This window comes from Episyrphus balteatus, chromosome 1 (genome assembly GCF_945859705.1).
Source record: "Episyrphus balteatus chromosome 1, idEpiBalt1.1, whole genome shotgun sequence".
In the NCBI taxonomy this organism is placed as follows: Eukaryota; Metazoa; Arthropoda; class Insecta; order Diptera; family Syrphidae; genus Episyrphus; species Episyrphus balteatus.
In genome coordinates, this window is record NC_079134.1 from 32144882 (window position 1) to 32169290 (window position 24409).

The following is a 24409-nucleotide window of genomic DNA, read 5'->3' on the forward strand; positions in this document are numbered from 1 at the left end:
GTTTATAACCGACTACGCAAAGTGTTAGGTATTCATAGTAAATGAGTTACTAACAATGGCTTACAGTCCAAAGGGACACTCCATACCACCATTCTTTTCTAACGTTCTTTGACTTCATGAACTATGAAATAACATTTGAAACTGATACTATTTCGAGACGACTTTTCAAAGTTAACTGTAGTTTTATTTATAAGCATACTTATGAATGTGAATATCCATTTGCCATAAAAAATCAATTATTTTTAATCTTCTGTCAAAAAATACAGAGGAATACTGGTATCTCAAACTCTGATTGCCAAAAAACATAATTCTTTTATCCAAGATCTAATTTTTACTTGCGATATAGGTGCTACTATCGAAAAAAAAATCGAACTCGAGATAACAATTTTACATGACATTAGGATGATGGAGAATGCCAAAAAAGTGGGTCCGGCAATTCTGTCTGTCTGTCTGTCCTTCTGTATGCACCTCGAGCTAGAGCCTAAACTACTAGAGCAATTCTCTTCAAACTTGGTAATTAACAGTCTTGGGCGATTCTGTAAAGGGGAAATTGACATTTTTTTTTAGGACCAAAACTAACGGTATCTGTCATATAACGGAAATAGAAAAGCTAATTTTTTTTTCGAAAATGGCTCTTACGATTTTGTTTAAAATTTTTGTGTATAGTATTACATATAAGTGCCAACTTTTGAAATAAAAAAAATATTTTTTGTACCGTTATTAACGGTACCTGCCATAGAATATGGTTTTTGTGGTTTCTAAATATCTCGTACAAAACTAACCCGATTTAAACCAAAATTTTTACACAAAAGCGTTTAAGTAAAGGTAATGTTAAAGTTTTAGAAAATTTTCAAAAAATACATTTTTGGATTTTTAAAAAATATTTCAAGTTTTTTTTTTGAAAAATCAATTTTTTTAAAACGGGTTTCTGAAAAATTTTTGAAATTACGTTTTCAAGTGTGAATTAATTATTTCTTCAAAATGGCATACCAACTTTTTTTTTGAAAAATGTTAGAAAATTTTTATATATAAAAAATTATTTTTTTTTAAAAAACGGCTCTAACGATTTTCAAAATTTTTTTTCTAAAAATACATTTTTATACAAGAAATAAAATGGCATACTTAGTTTTTCGTAAAACGGTGTTTAATTCATTATAAAAACAGATTTTATTTGTCATTTACTTTTTATTTTCTTAAAAATATCAAATTTTAAATTTTCTTAAATTAAAAGCGACCCCAGTCGTGCATTTTATTTATTTCTCGATTTCTTACGAATTTTACACCATTTTCACACTCACCTTTACAAACACCACATCGTTCAACATTTGTATGAATATTTGTTTCTGTAAATTTTTGACCTTTTTTTTATATGGAAAATTTTCTTACACAGTTAAGAATGAAAATAAAATCTTTCGGCTTTATCAATTTGCCATTAAAGATCATTGAATTTGCTAAACAAATTTCTATTTCAAATGGAAATCGACATAGGTATTCAGGTACTATATTGAGTAATAAACAAGCAAGAAACATTAGAATAACTTTTCTGAATTTTCTCAAAAGTTTAATCGTTCCTTCTTGTTAAAGGACTTTTCTTTGGTTTTGATGTTTCTATTTTTATGATCTTAGCATATAGAAATGAAGATACTTTACCTTTAACATCATTAATTTTATCATCTTTTAGCCAAAGAAAATTATTAAAAATGGCAACTCTTTCACTTCAAAGCAAATTATCTATCTATATGACACAAAACAAAAAGATATAGTTTGAAAAGGAAATGCACATTTAATAGGGATTCATTGTATAAAGACTGGCTTCGCGAATTTCCAAAACCATAAAAGAAGAAGAACAAGAAAGACACCTAATGTGTATATTTCTCTATTTTCCCGTTGATATTTCATCTCGCGGAGAAAGTAAGAAATACGTTTCACAGAGAAATACCTTACTGCTTTCACTCAAAGTAAATTTAATTGCGAATCTTCAAAAACAATGACAGCTTTTGGGTAGAGCTAGGTAAACAGCCATACAAATACGAAGTTGACTTTATGATTTCGATATGCATTAGTAAAGATGAAGCTTTTACATATCCACGATGCAAATATATTTTACTTTTGAAGATTCTAACTGATAGAAGTTTTTAAAAATTTTGAACAGAAACAGACTTTGACTGACTACAATGACAGCTTTGAATTGTTAACATATTCATGGTGAAGTATTTTTAGACAAATAAATTATCAAAAAAAAACCTAAAGAAGGCTTTAATTATAGTTCGTTATTTTAAAAAACAAAAAATAAATTAGAATTTTTTTTTTTTCGAATTTTATTAAAAATTTGTGTTAAATCATAAATTTTTCCCGATTAAAATTTTATGATTAATTTTTTTGTATTAAACATTGTTTTTTTTTTTTTTGTTAAATTTACCACCTGTTGTGAATATGATTCCATATCCTTAATATACCAACAAGCCTATCCCCCATAACTTTTCAACCTCTATTCAAATATATTACAACAACAAAAAAAATGGAAAGGAATTAAAACGATGACTATTATGCTCTTACCAGCTTGTTTCATTCCCAATGTAAAAAAAAAAATTATACATAAATAAAAAATATAATACAAATAAAACAGAAAAAAAAAACAACTTCGTTGTAAAATATTATTTTTCTTTTTTTTTTTTTTTTAATTTTTAATATTTTTTCCTCATTTCAGAGCGAAAACTTTTCGTTGGAATGCTTAACAAAAAGTACAATGAGAGTGAAGTGAGGCAACTATTTGCTGGACACGGAACAATAGAGGAATGCACCGTGTTACGGGATCAAAATGGACAAAGCAAGGGCTGTGCCTTTGTTACGTTTTCAACGAAACAGGCAGCAATTGGAGCAATTAAGGTAATTTTTCAAAAACGTATTCCATAAAATATGCGGCATTATGAGGCAAAATGAAGAAGGAGTCTGATGGTGGAGGGGAGGTAAGGGTATAAGGTGGCTTATATTATAGCAATGGGAATGTATCCTCGTTCTGATGATGGCTCTGCGATGTGGAGAGAAAGAGAGGAAATGTGCATAATATACATTTTCTTGAATAATGAAAAGAATGTTTAATGAATGGACTTAATGTGAGTAGGTGCACTCTTGTAATATGGAAAATAAATTAATGTCGAAAGGGAGAGTGGGTTGGGATGGGATGGGAGATTTGGAGGGCCCTTTTCATGCCATGTCTACAAATAAGGGAGAGTATATTCTATAGACGACCGACGAGGAAAAACATTCCATTTTCAGTAGAATGGACATGAATTGTGATTTTCTATTATTATTGCTTTTGGTTTCAGTATTTGATCTAAAAGTGGGTCACCGAGTGCATCGAGAGAAGTTGGAGTACAATTGTAATACATTATTTGCATTACAATAGAATGACGAGGATTTGAATAATATTATACAAAGTAGGTACCTCTACCGGAGTTTTTATGTGTCTTCTTTGTATTCTTTATAAATAGGAATTTAATTTATTATTTGTAAACATCTTTCGTCTTTTTTTTTAAGGAGGAAATGTTTGTTTAATAAATTAATGTCCTTTGGCTTTGATCGCTTACGCAAAGCAAGTAGATTTTGATGTATCTTTATCGAGAATTTAAATGTTCAATTACATAGAATTTCGATGAAAAGAAAACAATTTAAAATTAAAGCTCAGAACGGATAATATTGTGTTGACAAAATTTAATGCAACTTGTATTTTGAAATAAATTTGACTGAACTCAAACAATCCACGAACTAAGATATGTTTTTGAAAATTGATCATACTATTTGTATCTCAAGCAGATCATCGTGCACTGTGTGAAGGAAGCATTGAATTTTAATTATAATTATTTCTTATTTAAATTCACATTCTTGTTAAAAATAGTATTTAAAATAGAAAGAAAGGTAGGCCTTAAAACTCCTGGTATAAACTAATGCAAAACCACCAGCATTCAGTTGGCCTTAGAAATGGAACAATACAAAACCGGGAGGCTTGCCGCCGATTTCTGAGGTCAACCCGGCCAACCCCACAGGCGGATCACTAGTGTGAAGCAGTTACGTGGGATAGTTATGATCCCCTCGACATCGAGATCATAACAGCGCCGAGAAAAAGGAAGAAGAAGAATCATCAACGAATACAACCCAACTTGCAGTTTTTGTCGACATTTTTGTGATACCTATCGATGCTTCCTGCCCACCGTGAGGGGAAAGTACGATAACTTAAGCACCAAGAACTGATAATGAGATTCTGTAGAGGGGTTAAATACAATCATTGTGTACTATGGGAGGGGGGGTCAATGTCCCCCCGTTTTGGCGTTAGGAGCAATTTTCTAAAAAAAATACTTAAAATAAAAAAAAATTATTAAAAAACAACGGCAACACTTACAGTTTTGATTGATAATTTTTTCAAAAGCTAGAATTATAAACTTAATATTAATTTTAAAATGAAGTTATTTTAATCAATTGTTTTTGAAATGCCCGTGCATTGGGACTGAGTACAAATTATGTATTTAGAAAATAAACGATCGTTTAGGAAATGTACGATTTTATTAAAACTAAAAAAAAAAACATAAATTCGTCCTACACTGAACCAAAAAGGCACAGAAAATTAATGAATTTGTACAATAAATTAATGTAAAAATTCATGGGAAATGAGCCAATGTACAAATTCATTAAATTTAAGAATCTTTTTAGGGAATGAATCTTTCTTTAAAATTAAGAATAAGTTTTTAAATTTTTACAATTCTGTTCATAAACGAACTCGAAAATTTTTGAACATGTTTGAGAAAAGTTTCTTATATTTTAAGATAAATTTTATGATTTTTTTCATAAATTTCGTAAAAATTCAAATGAAATGTTGCTTAAATTTTATGAAAAAAAAAATCATATAAACTATGAATTTTCTTTAAAGTTTTATGATTGTTTTCATAAAATATAATACACTTTTCATTAAAATGCATGCATTTATAATTTATTTATATAAATGCATATAATACATATCCATTCCAAGCCTTTAATTTGTTTGTTATACATCAAGCTAAAAATAATATTCTGACTTTTGTATGAAAATCGCTATTACCTCCGACATCAAAAACTGATTTTTTACCATTTTTGGGAACGTCTGGCAAGGGTAATGCCGCGAATAAAACGTCTGGGACCCAACATTTATCGTTGTAGATAAAATATAATGCAAATAAACAAAAAAGTATATGTATTTTATGACATTATTACACTTTCCTCTAAACGTGAATATTACAACATTTTTTTTTTAAAGACAACCATGAGCTTGACTTCTGTTTCAATATATGTATATTTAAGTGTACAACTTGAACACATTTCAATTTAATGCCATGTACATTCCGTGACTAACAGAAAACAAAAAATAAAAAAAAAAAAAATATTGCAAATCATCATCATTCGCCATTGTAATGCCATGATGTTGTTGGCCTGGCCCAGACACCATCCGGTGACAATTGTTGCACTATGCAATATAAATACACACAGCGAACACAAAAACAACAACAACAATAATAATAACTACCATTTATGTACTACAACACGATACCGCAAACACAACCCATTTTACAATGAAAGTTCTTCCGTTAAAGTTCAAATGCCATCAGTGCTCTCTCTGCAATGAGCAAAAGAATTTCGGGTAAACGACCCAGAAAACAATAGTCCCTCTTGTAAATATTCTAAGGGAGTGATACTTTAAGGAGAATTTTTATGAACAAAAGTTTCTTCTTGAAGTATCTACTTTTCTAGTTGCAACAAGTCGTTGTTGTTTTTTATTTGAATACAAATTAAATTTACATTCCACAGAAATTTGTATTTTGAATTCAACAGAAATATAACTTACGTTCCACAAGGACTTTCCACAATGTTTTAGGTATTTTTTGGTAATTAAAAGTAAACAATAAAAAAGACTATCACTTTTGTAAAATATGAAGGACCCTATTTATTTTTGTGGAATGTAAAGATCGAAATTTGATTCAAAATCAAATGCGATCCACATTTTTGATGTCAAACTTAAACTTTGAAAAACCTAAGTGAAAAAAGCCCAAAATACATGCATTGCATTATAGAAAATTTGTGGAACGTATTCACTTTAATGTGGAATGAAAAAAGTTACATATAGTTCTTTTTAATTTTTCACTTTACCACAACTTGAGTGGAAATTACTATATTTTTAATATATTTTTGTTGAAATTCTCCTTAAAATGAAATATGACTTGTTCCTCAAACATAAATACATTTACCCAAAGAAGATACCTTATATCGCCTGTTGATAGTAGAAACGGCAAGGAGTTATAAATAGAACCCCTGGTAAACAAATTGGCGACAGACATTATATGAGAGTGAATCCACAACAAGAGCAAAAACAAAAAAATAGAGTAAACAACAAATGGCGAAAACCTCACCATCATCATCAAGCAACAGAGACAAAAAGCGGTCTCCAAAAACCTAAACACTGTCGGAAGTTTGTAATTTAGCTGTGCTCTGTGTGTGCGCGTCTGTTGTATCCTGTGCATTCCTCACAGGATCACTATGTCCTCTGAGAATTTTTATACAACACATCTTTGGCAATTAATCATGGCGTAGAATACAAAAAAAAAAGTAACAAAAAAAAAATAAAAAAAAAAAAAAAATGTTTCCACTATAGACCCGGGACACATCCCGTCACTATACTCGTCGTCGTATCTATACATTCACGTATAAAGTTACACAGTAAACCCCAACCCAGACAACCCAGAACCACATCGGTTTCATTAAGGCAAAGGATGTTTTGGAATCCTTTTGATATTCATATTTTTTTTGTTGTTGTTGTTCACTTTGCGTATAAAGGTATGCAAAAACAATAACAAAAAAAAAAAGTACAAAAAAGAATCATAACACGCTGTATTACTTGCTTTGAAGCCTTTCCCTATCAGTGGGATTATTTTTTTCCTTCTGTACTAAATCTCTCTTCTGGATATATGAAAAAATTCATGAGGAATGAAACGAAAAAAAAAACTTATGAAAAGAATTGCCTCAAAATGAGTTTGCAATTTCAATCATTTTTATCCTCAAAGAAACATTAGGCAAAGATTCCGCGTGATCTAATATAGATGGTGATTTTATTAACTTTGAAGAGTAGAGCTTAAAAGTATACACACGGTTCTCGTTTATGCTGGTGATTTTTACATTATTCTTTTTTAATTTTAACTGTGCCAGCGTTATACAAATTTTAATTTTTCAATTTTCAATGAGAAGTGGAACTTTTTAGTCTTGGACCTTAATTCAAGACACGAAATGTATATCTATTTAGTTTGAAACTTGTTAATTTTTTTTAACTGGTCACTGTGGCGTATGAGTATTTTTTTTTTAATTTTTTTTAAGTTACTTTTTTTCATTTAGATTATAAAAAGTCCTGAAAATGGTTAAAATATGCTATCTATACGTCCAATATCGCATCTTTCGGCAGTGCCATTCATTATTTTGAATTCAAATTTCATTGCGAAATAATTTGACACGAGTTTTGAGAATTATTTGTATGATTCGATTTCATAAAATCACAATTTATGTCCCATTTAGTATAAGCTTCTAGTTACAAAAATGACGTCACATACCGGCTTGTTGGCAAAGAAAAATGATTTAAAAAGTGCCATAAGGCAGACAATTTTTCGATAATAAACTTGTATAGTAATGAAAACCACACCAAAACAGTTTCTGTCTGTAAATTCGATTTACGGACAACTTTTTTGTCAAAAAATTTATAAGATAATAAACCTTATAGAAAAGTACTTAAGCTAAAGATTAAGATACATATTTAGGTCTGTATGTTTTGTAGAAAAACGAAATAACTTTTTTAGAATCCGATCATAACACGGTGTTACAAAAATGAGGTTTTAAAATATACGCGGGCGGAGACCTATCAGGTTTTGTAGAGCTAGTCGCACTGAATACGAAACGGTATTTTAAAATCCCCTAACACCCCCAAAATCTGGAGTTACGGACAAAAACGGTTTTTTGGACCTTCACCCATTGAAAAAATTCTAGCTTCGACAATTTTTTACCCATTTTCGATTTGTTTATATGTTTCTATGTCTTCTAGTTTTTGGGAAAATTGAAAAATTATTTTATCAGATTTTTCTTTTTTCAAAATATTTTTTGTTTTTATTTGTTTTTATTTTTCAATTTTCTCAAAAACGAGAAGACATAGAAACATATAGTTTTCACGGTTCGATAAGGAATCAATTGAGGCAGTTTTCTGTTTAAGTAATTTATTTACTAAAATTCACAGTCTGGACAAAAATAGTATAAAATGAGTTTTAAAAAAATTTGTTTCCCCTATTTTTAACTTTGAAATCGATTATTTCAAAAACTATTGGGAATATTATTTTGATTTAAAAATTAGAATCAAATGCACAATTTTTCCTTTTGAAAATGGTATCATTTATTACTGTAAATGTTGCCGTTGTTTTTAAATAATTTTTTTTTTATTTTGATAATTTTTTTTAGAAAAATGCCCCTCCCACCTAAACGGAGGGAGATAGACCCCCCTCCCAAAGAAAAAAATTTTTGTATTGAGCTTCTCTACAAAAACCCTTCATCAAATCCTGGCGCCCAACTTATCCTACTACGTGCCGAAAGAACATTTTTGTTCTATACCTAAAAGTTCCAATTTCTGTATCTGGGTTGAAATCGAAAATTTTTTTTTCTAAGCCAATTTTGAAGTGATTTTCATAAAAAAATACCTTGATCAATTGGGAAATAGATATTGTTTTAGAATATATTTTTTAAATAGCATGTTGTTTTGAAAACATATACTTTAAATTGATGCCGAAGTTGGGCAAATGACAAAAAAAATTGAATTTTTGAACTTTGACATCTTATAAATTCTAAGTGGTTTAACCGAGTTACATGTTTTATACATTGTTGAAAAGGTATATTTATCTTCTATCAGAAACTGTAAACAAAATCGAAAATGGGTAAAAAATTGTCGAAGCTAGAATTTTTTCAATGGGTGAAGGTCCAAAAAACCGTTTTTTGCCCGTAACTCTAGATTTTGGGGGTGTTAGGGGATTTTCAAATACCGTTTCGTATTCAGTGCGACTAGCTCTACAAAACCTGATAGGTCTTCGCCCGCGTATATTTTGAGTGTTACACCGTGTAATTTACAAGAAAAAGCTAAAAAAATTACATTTTTTACGTTACCTACATCAATTTTTTTATACGAAAACCTTACAAAAAAATTATACCATTAAAAAAATTAATACTTTTTCTAAAGAATAAAACCATACTTGAATTTTTATAATGCGCAAAAGGTATTAAAATAATTTATTTAAAACAATCATTTTTTATGAAAAAAGTGAAAAATCAACCCTTTTTTATACCATCACCCAAAAATTCATTTTTTGTATGACAACTTATAATAAATATTATACCAAAAGAAAGCCTATTGTTTCAGCTCAAAATATTCACATCAACCATGTCTGTATGACATCTGCAAAAAGAGCTAGTCGTCGGTCTGTGCGTATGTACATCTAGCTGTACATTAGTGTGGTCCACGTTATAAGGCAAACAAATAAACCATATAATTCATTAGTTCCCCACGCATTATTTTGCTTCAGACATCAATACCAACACATGCTGAAAGTTCTAGCCCTCTAAAGTAAAAGGAAGAGGGCGCTCATCAGCTTTGGAATATTAGACTTTGTTACCCTTACCTTACCCTTAATATCTGATTATATTGTATTAGGACTTGGCTTGAGGTTGGAATTTGGCTTAAACATGATAAGCACGCATGTTCCCGACAACCATGTAAATGATTTTCATGTTTCTTTGGTTTTGAGTCACTAGCTCGTATTTCATTGATTAATTCTGTTTTGTTAACTTTAAGCAAAAAATACTTACAGACGAATTTAAATGAACAAAAATTATTATCTGTGAAAATATCACTTAACTATTGGTTTTTTATGAAAAACTTTACCACATCATACCTTAATCCACTTGATAAATCAAAACAAGAGTTAATTACTAGGCATGAGGACCCAGCTATAACAGCATGTGAGCAAAAACTTTGAGCTTGTTGAGCGCCCACTTACACTTTACCTAGAAAGGTGAAATTTCACGTGTGTAATACAAAACACATATGCAACCAATTTTTGAATGGGGAACAACGGAAATGTAAAAACCAAAAAATTGGACCACCCTACTGTACATATTTCCACTGCCATCAAATTTTGTAAATAATACATAATGTATGATTTTTATGAAATTCTGAATGTTGATTTTTTTGCTTTCCTCCCTACAATGGGAGGCGATGGGTGTTTTTTTTTTTTAGGTTTGTACAACTTTTTGACAATTTCTAGTGAACTATTAGAAGATATGTAGGTGGAAAAATTTCCTAACTCTTGATTTTTAAAGGTTTAACATTAAAGATGTTATCAACATCAAAAACAAGAAAAATTGAAAGTTTCAAAAACTTTGCTTTCATCTTTTTTTGTAATCACTTTGAGAGTTAAGACCCTGTTTTTCCTTAATGATCAGTTTTATACATAACATATTGTTTGTATGGTCGTTTTATTTTGCATGTCTACGAACGGCAATATCTAATTTATTTAAACGGGGTCATTCCAAAGAAAACCTTGATCTCTTGAACTTTCCTATCTAGCACATTTCTTACGGCAGTAACTGTTTAATTTTGCAAAGCGTTTAATAAAGCTACTTTCATGCTCGCCTTATTCTCATCGGAAAACACAAAATTCATCAGACCCCCAGAGAACAACTTCCTAATTACTTTCTAACCAATTTTATCTATAGACAAAAGCGTTCCACAGAAAATGATACTTATACCAAGAATAGAGAAGCTAAAAGTATGTCCTTTGTGCGAAATTGAGCCGCCACCTACCGTTGCCACAACTTACGACGAGGACACGACGACGACTACAGAGACGATGATGATGAAGTAAAACCAATGTAATTAAAGACTATACTTTCGCAGTTTTTTTTTTTTTTGTAATGCAAACTACCGCGGTGCAAAATGGCAGGACAGCAACAGCAGCGCGCAATGATGGACTCAACCGCAAAGCAATATCTTCTCCCCAGGATGCACTCGGGCAAAATGTCAAGCTACACAAAACTGAATGGCAAGGAATCAAGTAAACGCTGATGAAGTTTTGCTCCTTTTTTGTTTCTTCTTGTTTTTTTTTTGCGTTCTTGTCCTTTTGCCCTAAGGACAAACGATGGACACTAAATAATGTCCACATAAAAGTAAAACAAGTCTGTTGCGTTAAATAATCCCTGGGCGAGAAATAAGCAAAGAATTCCATTAAATGTTTCACTTTACCGCACAGGAAACATCATCCCACAGGAATTATAGAATATATACGTATAAATTGAGTGTAAGGGACTTTTTGACTTGAACGTTAAATGAAACAAATCTACCGAAACTAATGAGTTATAGCTTTAGGGGGTGCGGAGTGTGTGTGTGTGTGTGAAATTATGTGAATTGAAGAAAAGGTGTCAAACGTAAATAATTTTGGCTTGAGAAATTTGGCCTTGAGCCAAAGCAATTTTTCACATCTGAATGTGTGAATCATCACGTAGCGTAGGTATTCAATTTAACGTGACCAATTCAAGTAAATTAGATATGGCAGTTGGCACATTTAGTTGTAGGTAATGATTTTTTTTATATGTTTTCATTTTTAAATAGCTTTTTGCACAAAAATTTAAATTTGATACACCTAATTTATAGACTGGGAGAAAACGTTGCATTTTGTATGATGATTAAGTATCCATAAATGTGTAGGTATGTTAAAGAACACAATTCGTCTAGAAATCAGAATCTTGGATGTTGCATGCATACATGGTAGCAAGTGTGACTGCCATACTTTTTGTTTATTGCTTAATTTACACGATATGATTACCGAACTCAAGAAAAAAAAATTAGAGTTCTCACAACATTAGTCGCAAATACGTGATAATGTCTATAAATCGATGAACCCGGCTGCATCCTCTTGTTCCACTTCCCATTAGCAGTATGGTATAGATTTTAATTTCATCTTAAAGGCCAAGTCATATGATGCCAAGTTTCAATTTAAGACTGCCGTTCGTATATAGTCAGCACGGAATTTTGAATACAGAATTTTAACCCGCACACCTGAGTTTAAAAGTGTTGAATGAGCTGTCTTTTGCACCAGAGACAGGTTCAAATCCCAAAACAGTCCAAAACTTAAAAATTTGTTTGTCTACAAAGATTTTTGGTTGTTATCTTTTTTTTATCTTAAGCATACACGCAGTTTTCATGTGACGTTATTATCGTCCATAAACCGACTTTACAGACAACCAATGTTTTTGACGTGATAACGTCTTATAAATCGATGAACCATGGCAGCCACCACAAAAAAGTGACGCCATTTTCTAGCGTTACACTCTCGCACTTTCGCAGTGCTGCAAAAAAATTAAAAATAAACTATTGGAGATACAAAAATCTTCTATAGCTCATTTGAAAGATAATAACCTAAAGCTTAATCCAAATGAAGAATTTTTAAAAATTCCGTCATTTAATAGGGTAAACAGGGGTAAAACGGAAAGACGAAATTTGGGCTAAAATCTAAACGCGAAGTTGTAGAGAATTGATTTTTTTTTGCTATAGATAGATTAGACTAATTTAAGAATAACTGCATTCAAGAAAAAATTCTAAAAAATTTTTAAACTAAGCTATAACGTTTTGTTTGAACGTTGTACATGTGTTTGGGCTATAACAAAATGATGATTTTGGGTAAAGGAAATTTTTTTTTGACAATTCTAAAGATGCCAGGTGAAAGATGAGAGAAAAAAAAATTAAAAGTCTGATACGGATTTTTTTCCAACACTCTGCGTTTCGAAATATGAATTTTTGAAAAACACCTTGTTTTTTAGGGGTATTTTTGGGTAATTTTTTATTTTTAGCTTTTTTTTTTGGAGTGTTCAAAAAATCTCAAACTTAAAGGGCATGTAGGTTTTGGGCTTATGCATGCATGTGCATAACGGAAGAAACAAGTTTTTAAAAAACACGTTTTTTTACCGTTTTTAACCGATTTTCATCGTTTTTTATTTTTATCTTTTTTTATTTAATAGATACAGGAATAAAGTATCTGGAGTAATGATAGACCATGACCACGACTATATGTGTGCGAAATTTCAATCATTTTCGTAAACACAATTTTGAGATAACGGTAAAATAAAATTTTAGAATTCAATAAGTTATAACTTTTTACCAAGAGCAGATAGAAATTTGATTAAACATTTATGATCATCCTGATACAATTACCTTTCAATTGGTATATCACACATAACGCTAGACTAGCTACAAGCCACACAATGTTAAATCAAGAAACTTGCGAAAAACATCATACCACCAGTGGAGATCTGTTGCACCATGAACAGCCAATAGTGTGGGAAGTACCGTAAACTCTGGAAATTCCACATGGTTGACTTTAAAAAATTCTAACTTCTCTTGTAGGCATCTTTGAAATGAGATTGATACGTCATTTGAAAGGTGAAACAATAAGCTTTCACATGGTATATTTATATTTTATAGGTTTTTAGGGAAAAAATTCATTTAATAGCATGAGAACATAAAAATAAATGTTTTTTTTGCTTTTTTGATGAAATTTCATCGAGTTTAAAAAATTCTAGCTCTTTTTGTAGATGTCTCATAGACTTGATCTATATATATATTTTTAGCTAAGACAATAAGCTTTTAGATGGTGTAAAAATTTGTAAAGATTGTTGAAAGTTGAAAAAAAAATGGATTTAATAGCGTGAGAAGATAAATTTACATGATTTTTTGCTCTTTTTTGATGAAAATGATTGTTTTAAATAAATTATTTTAATACTTTTTGCTTATTGTAAAAATTTAAAAATGGTTTTTGTATTTAGAAGAAATATTTGGCTTTTTAATGGTATAATTTTTTTTGTGAGTTTTTAAAATAAAAAAAATTAATATAATGAGAAAAGAAAAATGGTATTTTTTTTTAGCTTTTTCTTGTAAATTATGATTGTTTGAAATAAATAAACCCTTCAAGTGGCTTATTTTAAAAGCAACCTGTTTTCTTACGACGTTATCACGTAAAATCATCGTCCGTAAACCGGCTTTACAGACAACCAATGTTTTTGACGTGATAACGTCTTATAAATCGATGAACCATGGCAGCCACCACAAAAAAGTGACGCCATTTTCTAGCGTTACACTCTCGCACTTTCGCAGTGCTGCAAAAAAATTAAAAATAAACTATTGGAGATACAAAAATCTTCTATAGCTCATTTGAAAGATAATAACCTAAAGCTTAATCCAAATGAAGAATTTTTAAAAATTCCGTCATTTAATAGGGTAAACAGGTTTAAAACGGAAAGACGAAATTTGGGCTAAAATCTTAACGCGAAGTTGTAGAGAATTGATTTTTTTTGCTATAGATAGATTAGACTAATTTAAGAATAACTGCATTCAAGAAAAAATTCTAAAAAATTTTTAAACTAAGCTATAACGTTTTGTTTGAACGTTGTACATGTGTTTGGGCTATAACAAAATGATGATTTTGGGTAAAGGAAATTTTTTTTTGACAATTCTAAAGATGCCAGGTGAAAGATGAGAGAAAAAAAAAATTAAAAGTCTGATACGGATTTTTTTCCAACACTCTGCGTTTCGAAATATGAATTTTTGAAAAACACCTTGTTTTTTAGGGGTATTTTTGGGTAATTTTTTATTTTTAGCTTTTTTTTTTGGAGTGTTCAAAAAATCTCAAACTTAAAGGGCATGTAGGTTTTGGGCTTATGCATACATGTGCATAACGGAAGAAACAAGTTTTTAAAAAACACGTTTTTTTACCGTTTTTAACCGATTTTCATCGTTTTTTATTTTTATCTTTTTTTATTTAATAGATACAGGAATAAAGTATCTGGAGTAATGATAGACCATGACCACGACTATATGTGTGCGAAATTTCAATCATTTTCGTAAACACAATTTTGAGATAACGGTAAAATAAAATTTTAGAATTCAATAAGTTATAACTTTTTACCAAGAGCAGATAGAAATTTGATTAAACATTTATGATCATCCTGATACAATTACCTTTCAATTGGTATATCACACATAACGCTAGACTAACTACAAGCCACACAATGTTAAATCAAGAAACTTGCGAAAAACATCATACCACCAGTGGAGATCTGTTGCCCCCCGAACAGCCACCACACCAGTGTGGAAAGTACGGTAATCTCAGTCTGGAAATTCGACATGGTTGACTTTAACTTTTCTAACTTCTCTTGTAGGCATCTTTGAAATGAGATTGATACGTCATTTGAAAGGTGAAACAATAAGCTTTCACATGGTATAAAAATATGGTACACAGGTTGTTAGGGAAAAAATTCATTTAATAGCATGAGAACATAAAAATAAATGTTTTTTTGCTTTTTTTGATGAAATTTCATCGAGTTTAAAAAATTCTAGCTCTTTTTGTAGATGTCTCATAGACTTGATCTATATATATGTATATTTTTAGCTAAGACAAGCTTTCAGATGGTGTAAAAAATTGTTTGAAAAAATGGATTTAATAGCGTGAGAAGATAAATTTACATGTTTTCTTTGCTTTTTTTGATGAAAATGATTGTTTTAAATAAATTATTTTAATACTTTTTGCTTATTGTAAAAATTTAAAAATGGTTTTTTTATTTAGAAGAAATATTTGGCTTTTTAATGGTATAATTTTTTTTTTGTGAGTTTTTAAAATAAAAAAAATTAATATAATGAGAAAAGAAAAATGGTATTTTTTTTTAGCTTTTTCTTGTAAATTATGATTGTTTGAAATAAATAAACCCTTCAAGTGGCTTATTTTAAAAGCAACCTGTTTTCTTACGACGTTATCACGTAAAATCATCGTCCGTAAACCGGCTTTACAGACAACCTCTTTTTTTTTGTTTTTAAGAATGCATGAACCAATTTATTTAAGGAAATGACATTTTTTTCTGAACGGATGAGTTTATTTAATTTAAACTTAGTTCCTAGTGGTTTCTGCAGAGGTTTTTTAGAAATTGTATTGTTTTATTATAGACTATGGAAAAACTTATTTTTCTCAAAAATTACCATTCTTTTAAATATTTTTTTAAAAAATTTTTCGTTCTATTTTTTCTAAATAATTTAAATGCACAGTAGATACCTATATGTACATCTAAAAAAAAAAATATGAAAAAATTGACCACAAGTATTGAACAGCTTCTGTTTGCGGTAACTGCACCATTCCATTAATTAAATTTAGCAAAAATAGCTTAAATCCCAGTTTTAAAACAATTTTTTTGAGTATTTCATGTGTAAAGTTTAATCAAAATCTTTAGAAAAGTTTTTTAAAAATTGGAATTCGTAAAAAAATTTTCAATGGGAAGAACATGTTTTAAGCAATATTTGAATAATTTATTTATTTCTTAACTAATTTTTCATTAAATTAGATTTGTTAAATTTGTTAAAATTCTGTAATACAGTACATAATTTGCACAACCTCTGTATGTTAAAAAAAATTAATGTGATGCCACATAGCTTATAACTAGAGAGTATCTGTAAAGCCATTAGCTCACTAACTATGGTTTTTCAAATGCGTTTAATATACCTACCTACTTGAAAACTAATATTTTTCTGCAATATTATTTTATTATTTTTTTGAGTACTACACTAGTAAAAATAAAAATTAAATGCTGTATTTCATATGAAAAACACTTCTTTAAGGTAGCTAAACATTTAAAAGACAAGAAAGGGTAACTCTTTTCTTTAGCCTTTTAAACAATAAACAATTTGAACAAATGATTTGAGATTTCCACCCGAAAAAATGTTACACATACGCCACAGTGACCCTATTATTTGCAAGTAAGAAAGAAGTTGCTACTGTTGACCATTAACTGTCAAAACTAATGAAAATATTCATTCGAAATACATTCAAATTATTGGAGAATAATTCATAAAAAAGGAATCTAGTGCGAAAAAATAATATTTTTATTTATCTAGATCAGATCATCATCTTTAAAAAAAACATTTCAACACTTCTTTTCATTTTTATTTTTTCAGAACTTGCACCAAAGTCAAACAATGGAAGGATGTTCGGCACCTCTAGTCGTTAAATTTGCCGATACGCAAAAAGAAAAAGACCAAAAGAAATTACAACAATTACAAGCAACATTATGTGGTAATAATTTGACAACAAATCCAGTTGTATCAACATCATCAGTGATAACTCGCTCAAATCCCACCGTCCAAGCATTAGCAGCACCAACATTAGCACAGAGTGCAGCAGCTATTGCTGCAACACCCTCATTAATAGCTGCCAATCCACCACAACAGACTTCACCATATTTAGCAGCCGATGCATTGGCAACACCTAGTCAAATGCAATATTTTCAACAATTACAAACTTTTGGAATCCATCCACAATTTTTACAAGGTGAGTTGGTAAATTAAAAAAAATATATAAATTTTATTATTATTTTTCTTAAAAAAAAAAAAAAAACTATTTAATATAACATAAAACATTATAATATTTAATACCAAATGTATACAGTTAAATGTGTTTGAAATTCATTATCTATGTTTAAACAAAAAAAAACCAACGTAATAATTGTTTGATCAGACAAAAAAACAAAATGTCCTTTCCTTTTTTATATTTTTAAATTTTTGTTTGTTGTATTTTTTTAAAATTAAATCCTCTGTCTCTCGAGCAATGAAAGTTCCAAAATCATCATTATAATTGGTTCTCATTGATGTATAAGGACTTTCAAGCAAAAATGTGAATTTCACCAGCATGAAAGTTGTTGAATTTTTTAAAATTTAAATTAATTTAGAATTAATTTTTTTTTTGAAACACCTTTTAGTCTTAATAAACCATAATTTTTTTCACTCAAAAATCTTAAAAAAGACCAATCTTTGTTTTTTTATTCTTGTGGTCCTTATTTAAATCTTTATTAATAAACTAGCTTAAAATACTCTTAAAAACTGTTTTTATATGTAAAATCCTTCAGTTAAAAAAATTTCAAAATTTAAAGATTTAAAAAATATATATTAAAAACTTTTATGCTTGTGAAATTCACCTCATTCTCGATTCTAACTTCGTTAATGTTTTGAATGGATTTTGTTTCTAAATATTGTAATTGTAATTTTCTGTGAGTGTGTGACATAATGTGGCATTCAAAAAAAAATGTCCTATTTATCTTTTTTGCTCCTTGTGCCCTTCTAAAAAAAAAAGACAAAACAAATGTATTGCACCGCTAGTTTGCATTTAGCATATGTGTGTGGAAGCTATCTTTCCTGCATATATATCTCAGACTTTATTTTATTATAATATTCTTTCTGTTGTATACATTTTGTGTTATCTATATAGTTGCATATTATTATTCCTCTCTCTTCCTATCCTGCGTATATAGAAGAATATTTTAAATGTCATGCTTATTCCCAAGTTTATTTATAGTGTCTCAGGACTTTCACGAGTGATGAGGATAATTTTTCTTGCTTTTTTTTTTTCTTCTTCAACTTTACTTCGCAAAAGTCGTCCAGGATATCTGTTTTTTTTTTTTATATTTTTATTTCTTCCTGCGAAAGCATTGTGTTGAGGTCGTGGCTAAATGTTTCAATCGTTTATGTGAGAAAAAGGAAAAGATAGAAGTATGAAAATTGCACACATCCTTTAAAACCATATAGAAGTGTTGTGTTGAATTTAATGTGTTGGGGGGGTTATATGAAAAAAATTGTGCAAGAAAAAAAAGACAGACATACACATGCAGATAGGACTGAAGAACAACGACGAAGGATGGACTTGTCGACGTTTCTATCTTCAATCATTTTAAGATTTACATATTTAGTTTTTTTTTTTTTTTTAGTTTTTGTTATATACGATGTGTCCTTTTAACTTTTGCTTGGATATATGGTTGGATGGTTTGTAAAGAATGAAATTTTAGCGCTAGATAAAGGAATTCGAGGACGTTGATAGTCTGTCGAGGCGGTGTTTTTCGTAAGTTAAAGGAGCAAGAAGGACATTGTGTTTAAAACTTACAACATCAAAAAAAAAATGGTCATGTCCTTTGAATACTTAATCATTTCAATGTAGAAATTGTATATTTATGTTGAGGGAGTATAGCGAGTAGGTACTATGACCTCAAAGGGAAAATGTAATTTTTTGGAAATAATAAAGTGTTGTTTGTTGTTTTTGACAAGCATTATACCTACTCCTTAACTATGATACTATCAAAAAAGTTCGTGGAAAATAATGATTTTGTCAAGTCTAAGGCTGTTTTTTGTTTAAAATGACTTGATTTCTCATGAGAAAACAAAAATATAATAAGAAAATTTTACCTGTTTTAAATATTAAAACAGTTCTTAGAGACACTTTAGTTCAAAGAATATCTATGTAAATTAAAACTTTTCATGACAGGGACACAACATAGTTTTTTTTTCAAAAAAACATTTGACTAAAAATCACTTTTGAGTATGTTTAGGAAAGCGATATACCTAATATTAAATTATTTCCTTTGTTTTATATTTACCTAAAAAACAACACATTTAGTATAAGACCTACAAAGCATTTTATCTTCATTTTTGGCAACGAAAATTAATTTTTTTCGACCAAAAATAATACATATTCCAATTTTGGGGACGTTAAATTTTCTCGAAAACATTACTAACGGTACCTGCCAGAAATTATTTTTTTATTCTGAATTTATATCAAACGAATTACCTATTCGATTTCACCATAATATTTTTTATACAAAATTATTTACTCCTTCTAAGTTTTAAGTCAAACTTACGTACATTTCCGCAGACCGGGCCTATCGCAAAATTAAAAATCAAAATATGTCAAAGTTTTGTACAAGTTTTGTATAGTTTTGTTGTTTTGTATAAACAAAGACGAGTTTTGTACAATCTTATATAAAAAGTTATGGTTAATTTTAGTTTACACTGGGAACATTTAAAGAAGTGCCAATAGTTTTTGAAAAAAAAAATTACTAGCAGCATGAGAGTGGTAGAGAAATTTATACATAGATAAATAGAATATGAAAGGAAAAAATAAATTGACCAAAAAAAAATTTGTGGAAAGGGGGTGGGTGGGCGAACAAGTGGGGTGGGTCGTGTTTTTTTTAAGATTTCTGTTTAAAGAAGCCCTCCTATCGACAAAAGTTGAATACAAAAGTTTAAGATAACAATATGATCTACAACTTCTTCTCAACTCATTTTTTTATATAATCTCAAAAATAGTGAGCAAAATGCAAAAGTACGACTTTTTGGTTTTTTATTTTTATAATAGTTGGATTTTAACAAAAAAAAAAAATACAAAAATATTTGTTTTTATATTTTTAATGTTTTCTAGCCAAATACTAATTTTTGGATTTTTTATGAATATAATTTGAAAAAATAGCCTCTTTTTCAATCAAAGTTACCAAAAAATATTTGATTTTTGAAAAACTTGGGATGCTTCATTTTATATTAAAACCTTTTATTTAAGTTTATGTAGAAAAACTACATTTTTGTTTCAAAAAATATTGGGTAAAACTGAAAAAACAGAAAAAAAATATTTTTTAAGATCGATTTTTTTTTTGGCTAGCTAGATCTAGACAAAGAATTAAAGTTATGTTTTTCTAATGGACTTAGCTATAGCAAGCTTTAACAAAACTCAGCTTTATTTTTACAAAACTTATACAAAACTTATAAAAAATTGGGAATTTTTTTTTAATATAATTTTTAAAAATTTTTTTAAGAAGCGTTTCCCTAGCCTAGTACTTTCACTAAGCTATATCTTTGGTTTAAAGCTTGTACAAAGCTCGGCTTTGGTAGTACAAAACTTTGACATATTCTTTTTTTTAATTTTGCTGGAAAAATGTACGTGTCACACTTTCTCTGTTAAGTACCTATCTCTCTAACTCGAATTTTTTCACCATTTTCAATGAAATCATTTGATGATAATAGATTATATTAATTGCTCTTACTCGAATTTTTCTCTAACTGGAACCAATTTTCGTGTCCCGGCGTAAAGAAATCGACTTAGACTCCCTATATAAAACATAAAGTCAATTTTTCATTTTTCATTTTTTTTTTTTTTTTTTTTTTTTTTTAAAAACTAAATTTTCGAAAACGTGACACTGAATACTTTTGAAATTTTGTTTTTAGTTATTGATTTATAGGTCTATTTAATGAATCTGATCCGCACAGAAAAGAACAGAAAAGATCCGAAAAGTAGAAGTTTTTGTGTTTCATGAAAAAAAATCTCGCCCCAACTTGTTCTACAATCTGTCATTTTATGTTTCATGAAGTTGTTCAGCACAGAAAAGTTGCATTTTTTCTGCTCCTACTTTTTGGGTAGAGCAAGTGAGTGAAAAGCGTCAATTGTCATCTGTTTGATTGATTGTGATAAAAACAATAGAAAATAAGATTATAAAAAGTGATTTTCTTAGGAATTTTTGATTAACAACAAAAAAAAAATATGGGAATATTAAAAGTATTGGTAAATCATTTATTTTAGTAAAAAATCATTTCAAGAAATAATTTTTGAATTTAAAATTTTGCAACTGATATAGACAATTGTCAATCTATTTAAATACGAAGTTGAACTTTTCTGTTCTTTCTTGTTCTGAAAGTATTTACAAACTTGTGCCACTCTGGTCTCTTCTGTCCTAGATTTTTTTCATTAAACAGACCTTATATTTGCTTCAAAAAAAAAAATAGCTACCGTATTTAATTTTTTTCTTTCAAAAATGTTTACCCGGTTAGTATCAAGTGACTTTCTCTGTCAAACGTCTTTTTAAAATCTGTACACATGACATTAATTTGATATAATTTCTCATTGAGGACTAAATTTAAAAATAGAGTAATAGAGTAGTAAAGGAAGCGTCAATACTGAGGTTCTTTGGCTTACATAAAAAGACAGAACATCAATTCTTATATTTAGAATGTGAAATATGTAACTCAGCACACTCACATTAATTGGAAAACTCGAACTCTTTTTAAGGACTTACATACATTTAAATTATACCTTCACTCCCAAAATTTATTGTGGTCTATTGAGGTTGAAGGCTTTTGACATTTTTATTTTCTCATTTCAAATAAAAAAACCATTAACATTTCTTGTAAGGTAATGCCTTGTTGTATTATTAAAGAAACTACAATGCAACTTAAATAACCCGTAACACTACAAAATGCGTTGAGTGTTTAATTATCCTTACACCTACGAGTAACTATAATTATACCAATACCCCTTAAGCTGTATTTAAGGATTGAAAAAAAAACTGTAAGCATTTGATTTTGAGACTATTAAGTGAAGGAAGTTCCGGTAATTCTTGACAACTTTTCTTCTTGAACACGCAATTTTCTTCTAAAATTTGATTTAATTGATCAATTTTGCCAACCCTAGTGTTTTGATGACTTTTGTTATTATTTCACTTCTAGGTGTTAGAAGCATATTATATTCTTTAAATGAATCTGACAGCTTCATTTTGTTAAGTAGAACGTTTTGAATTCTCTGTAATTTTTATTTTTCTAAAGAACAAAAAAAAAAAAAAAAATGCGATGTAGAACTCTTTCAATTGCTTTCAACACTCACAGTTTTCGCTGAAACAAAAATACCATATCCCTGTTTTATTTTTTTTTTTTTTCTATTTTACAACTTATTTCGCATCCAGGACTAGCTAGTTCCAAAGCGCTATGTGACTATATGTTTTAGAAACATAGCTGGTACACTTGAAGAGTGTTGGGTTGGGGGGGGGGGAACACAAATTGTTAAGTCAACCTTATGGGCGCTTAAGTGTAACCCACGTTTCGCTCTAGTTTCTCGAGAATCAGCTAAAAAGTAAGAATACACACATACAAACATATAGTTAAGCTAACTCTGGGTATAAGTCAGTGTGGAGAACACTGTAGCGCAACTTCGTCCATGATTTGTACAACAATGTCCATTGTTTTGGATTTTGTTTTCTGTTCCCCTCAAGTGGTTCTGCAGACGTGTCGAGGAACGTGAAGTAGGAGACCAAGTTGTTTTTCGTCGTCCTTTCCAGAAAATAGTCATTCCAAACCCGAAGCCATTAAAATGCATTATATTAAGTACCTTTCCGTCCGCATTGCTGGTTGTTATATTTTTTTTCTCTACTTTTTTTTATTTTATTTTGTTTTTTATTTTTTTTTTTATTTAAACTTAAGAGTTTCAATTGTCCTGTGACTTAAAATCTGTATAGGTAGTGTATGTATTTGGTTGTGTTGTGTGTGTGTGTGTATACAGGATATTTTTGTGTCTCTTGACTATGAAGGGCGATAGGGTTCGAAAAGCACCTATTTTTTTTTTTTTTTTTTTGGAAGGGCCAGTATAATGATCGTTATCGATGGTTGATTTTTTAAGCGTTACACCGGCTTGGATGCTGCCAGACGACGAATTAAGGAGCAAAATGTAAATTTCACTGCTGATCCTTATTGTATCCGCATTGAATTTTATTTAAAGCGAAATGTAATGCAGTAAAATTTTAATGGCGATTTTATTGAATCAGTCAAGTGGTGGTGGTGGTGGTGTAATGCTCGAAAGTGTGCGCTCTGGATGGTTGTTTGCAATGGTATTTTGCATCTTTCCTCCTGAAAAAAATAAAATAAAAATGAGATTTGTTTTTTTTTTTTTTTTCTCTTCTTTTGTAATGTTACATTTAATGTGCAATTGATGTTTAACAAATGATATTTCAACAAGAATTGAATAAATGAACTTACGGTTTGTTTCATTTCAAATGGCATTTTATTGACAACATAATAGTTTTATGTAACATGATGACGATTACAGGTGTTATAGTTAGTTTATGTGTTTAAATATCGATAGATAAGGAGATAGAAATGTTAAATAAGTAATTTTGAAAAATTATGCAGAATTGTTTAGTGTTTATTTATTTAAACTTAAAAAAGGTGAAAAAGTATACATACCAGCATAAACTTCCTCTGTAAAAAAGAAAATATTTATATACATAAAAAAAAAAAAATTATCAGCAATTTTTGGCTCTTCACTTTTTATAAATTTTGACTAACGATTTTTTCGGGTTGTTAGATATTTTTCTTGTTGTCAACAAGAGGTAACTCAATGTGTATACTCCGTTCGGAAAATATTTACCAAGGCACTGAGGTCCAAAGGTCCAGAATATGCCGAAATATCGACAAAATTGGCCTTGTGCTGAACATTTCACTATGTTTTTTTTTTTTTTTTTTGGTTTTCAAATTTGAATTTGCTTTTTCAATGTTGCTTTTTTGAATAACCTGCTGAATAAGATCGGTACTGTTGTTGTCAATTCTTATTTTCCATTTTGTATTTTCTAGTGACGTAAGTCATTACTATTTTCGCCACAAAATTTAATTTTCAATTAAGTTCTTTTTGATGTTTGGTCA

At 29.4% G+C, this 24409-nt stretch overlaps 1 protein-coding gene across 3 annotated transcripts in view; it reads left to right on the forward strand.

Moving 5' to 3' along the window:
- The window catches only part of LOC129907829 (CUGBP Elav-like family member 2), a 196425-nt gene that overhangs the window by 156727 nt on the left and 15289 nt on the right, over positions 1-24409 (forward strand). For all 3 annotated transcript variants that reach the window (XM_055984214.1, XM_055984213.1, XM_055984212.1), the window contains exons 5-6: positions 2708-2886; positions 17090-17462. In XM_055984214.1, coding sequence (XP_055840189.1) covers positions 2708-2886; positions 17090-17462 — 552 coding nt within the window. The remainder of the gene's footprint in view (positions 1-2707; positions 2887-17089; positions 17463-24409) is intronic.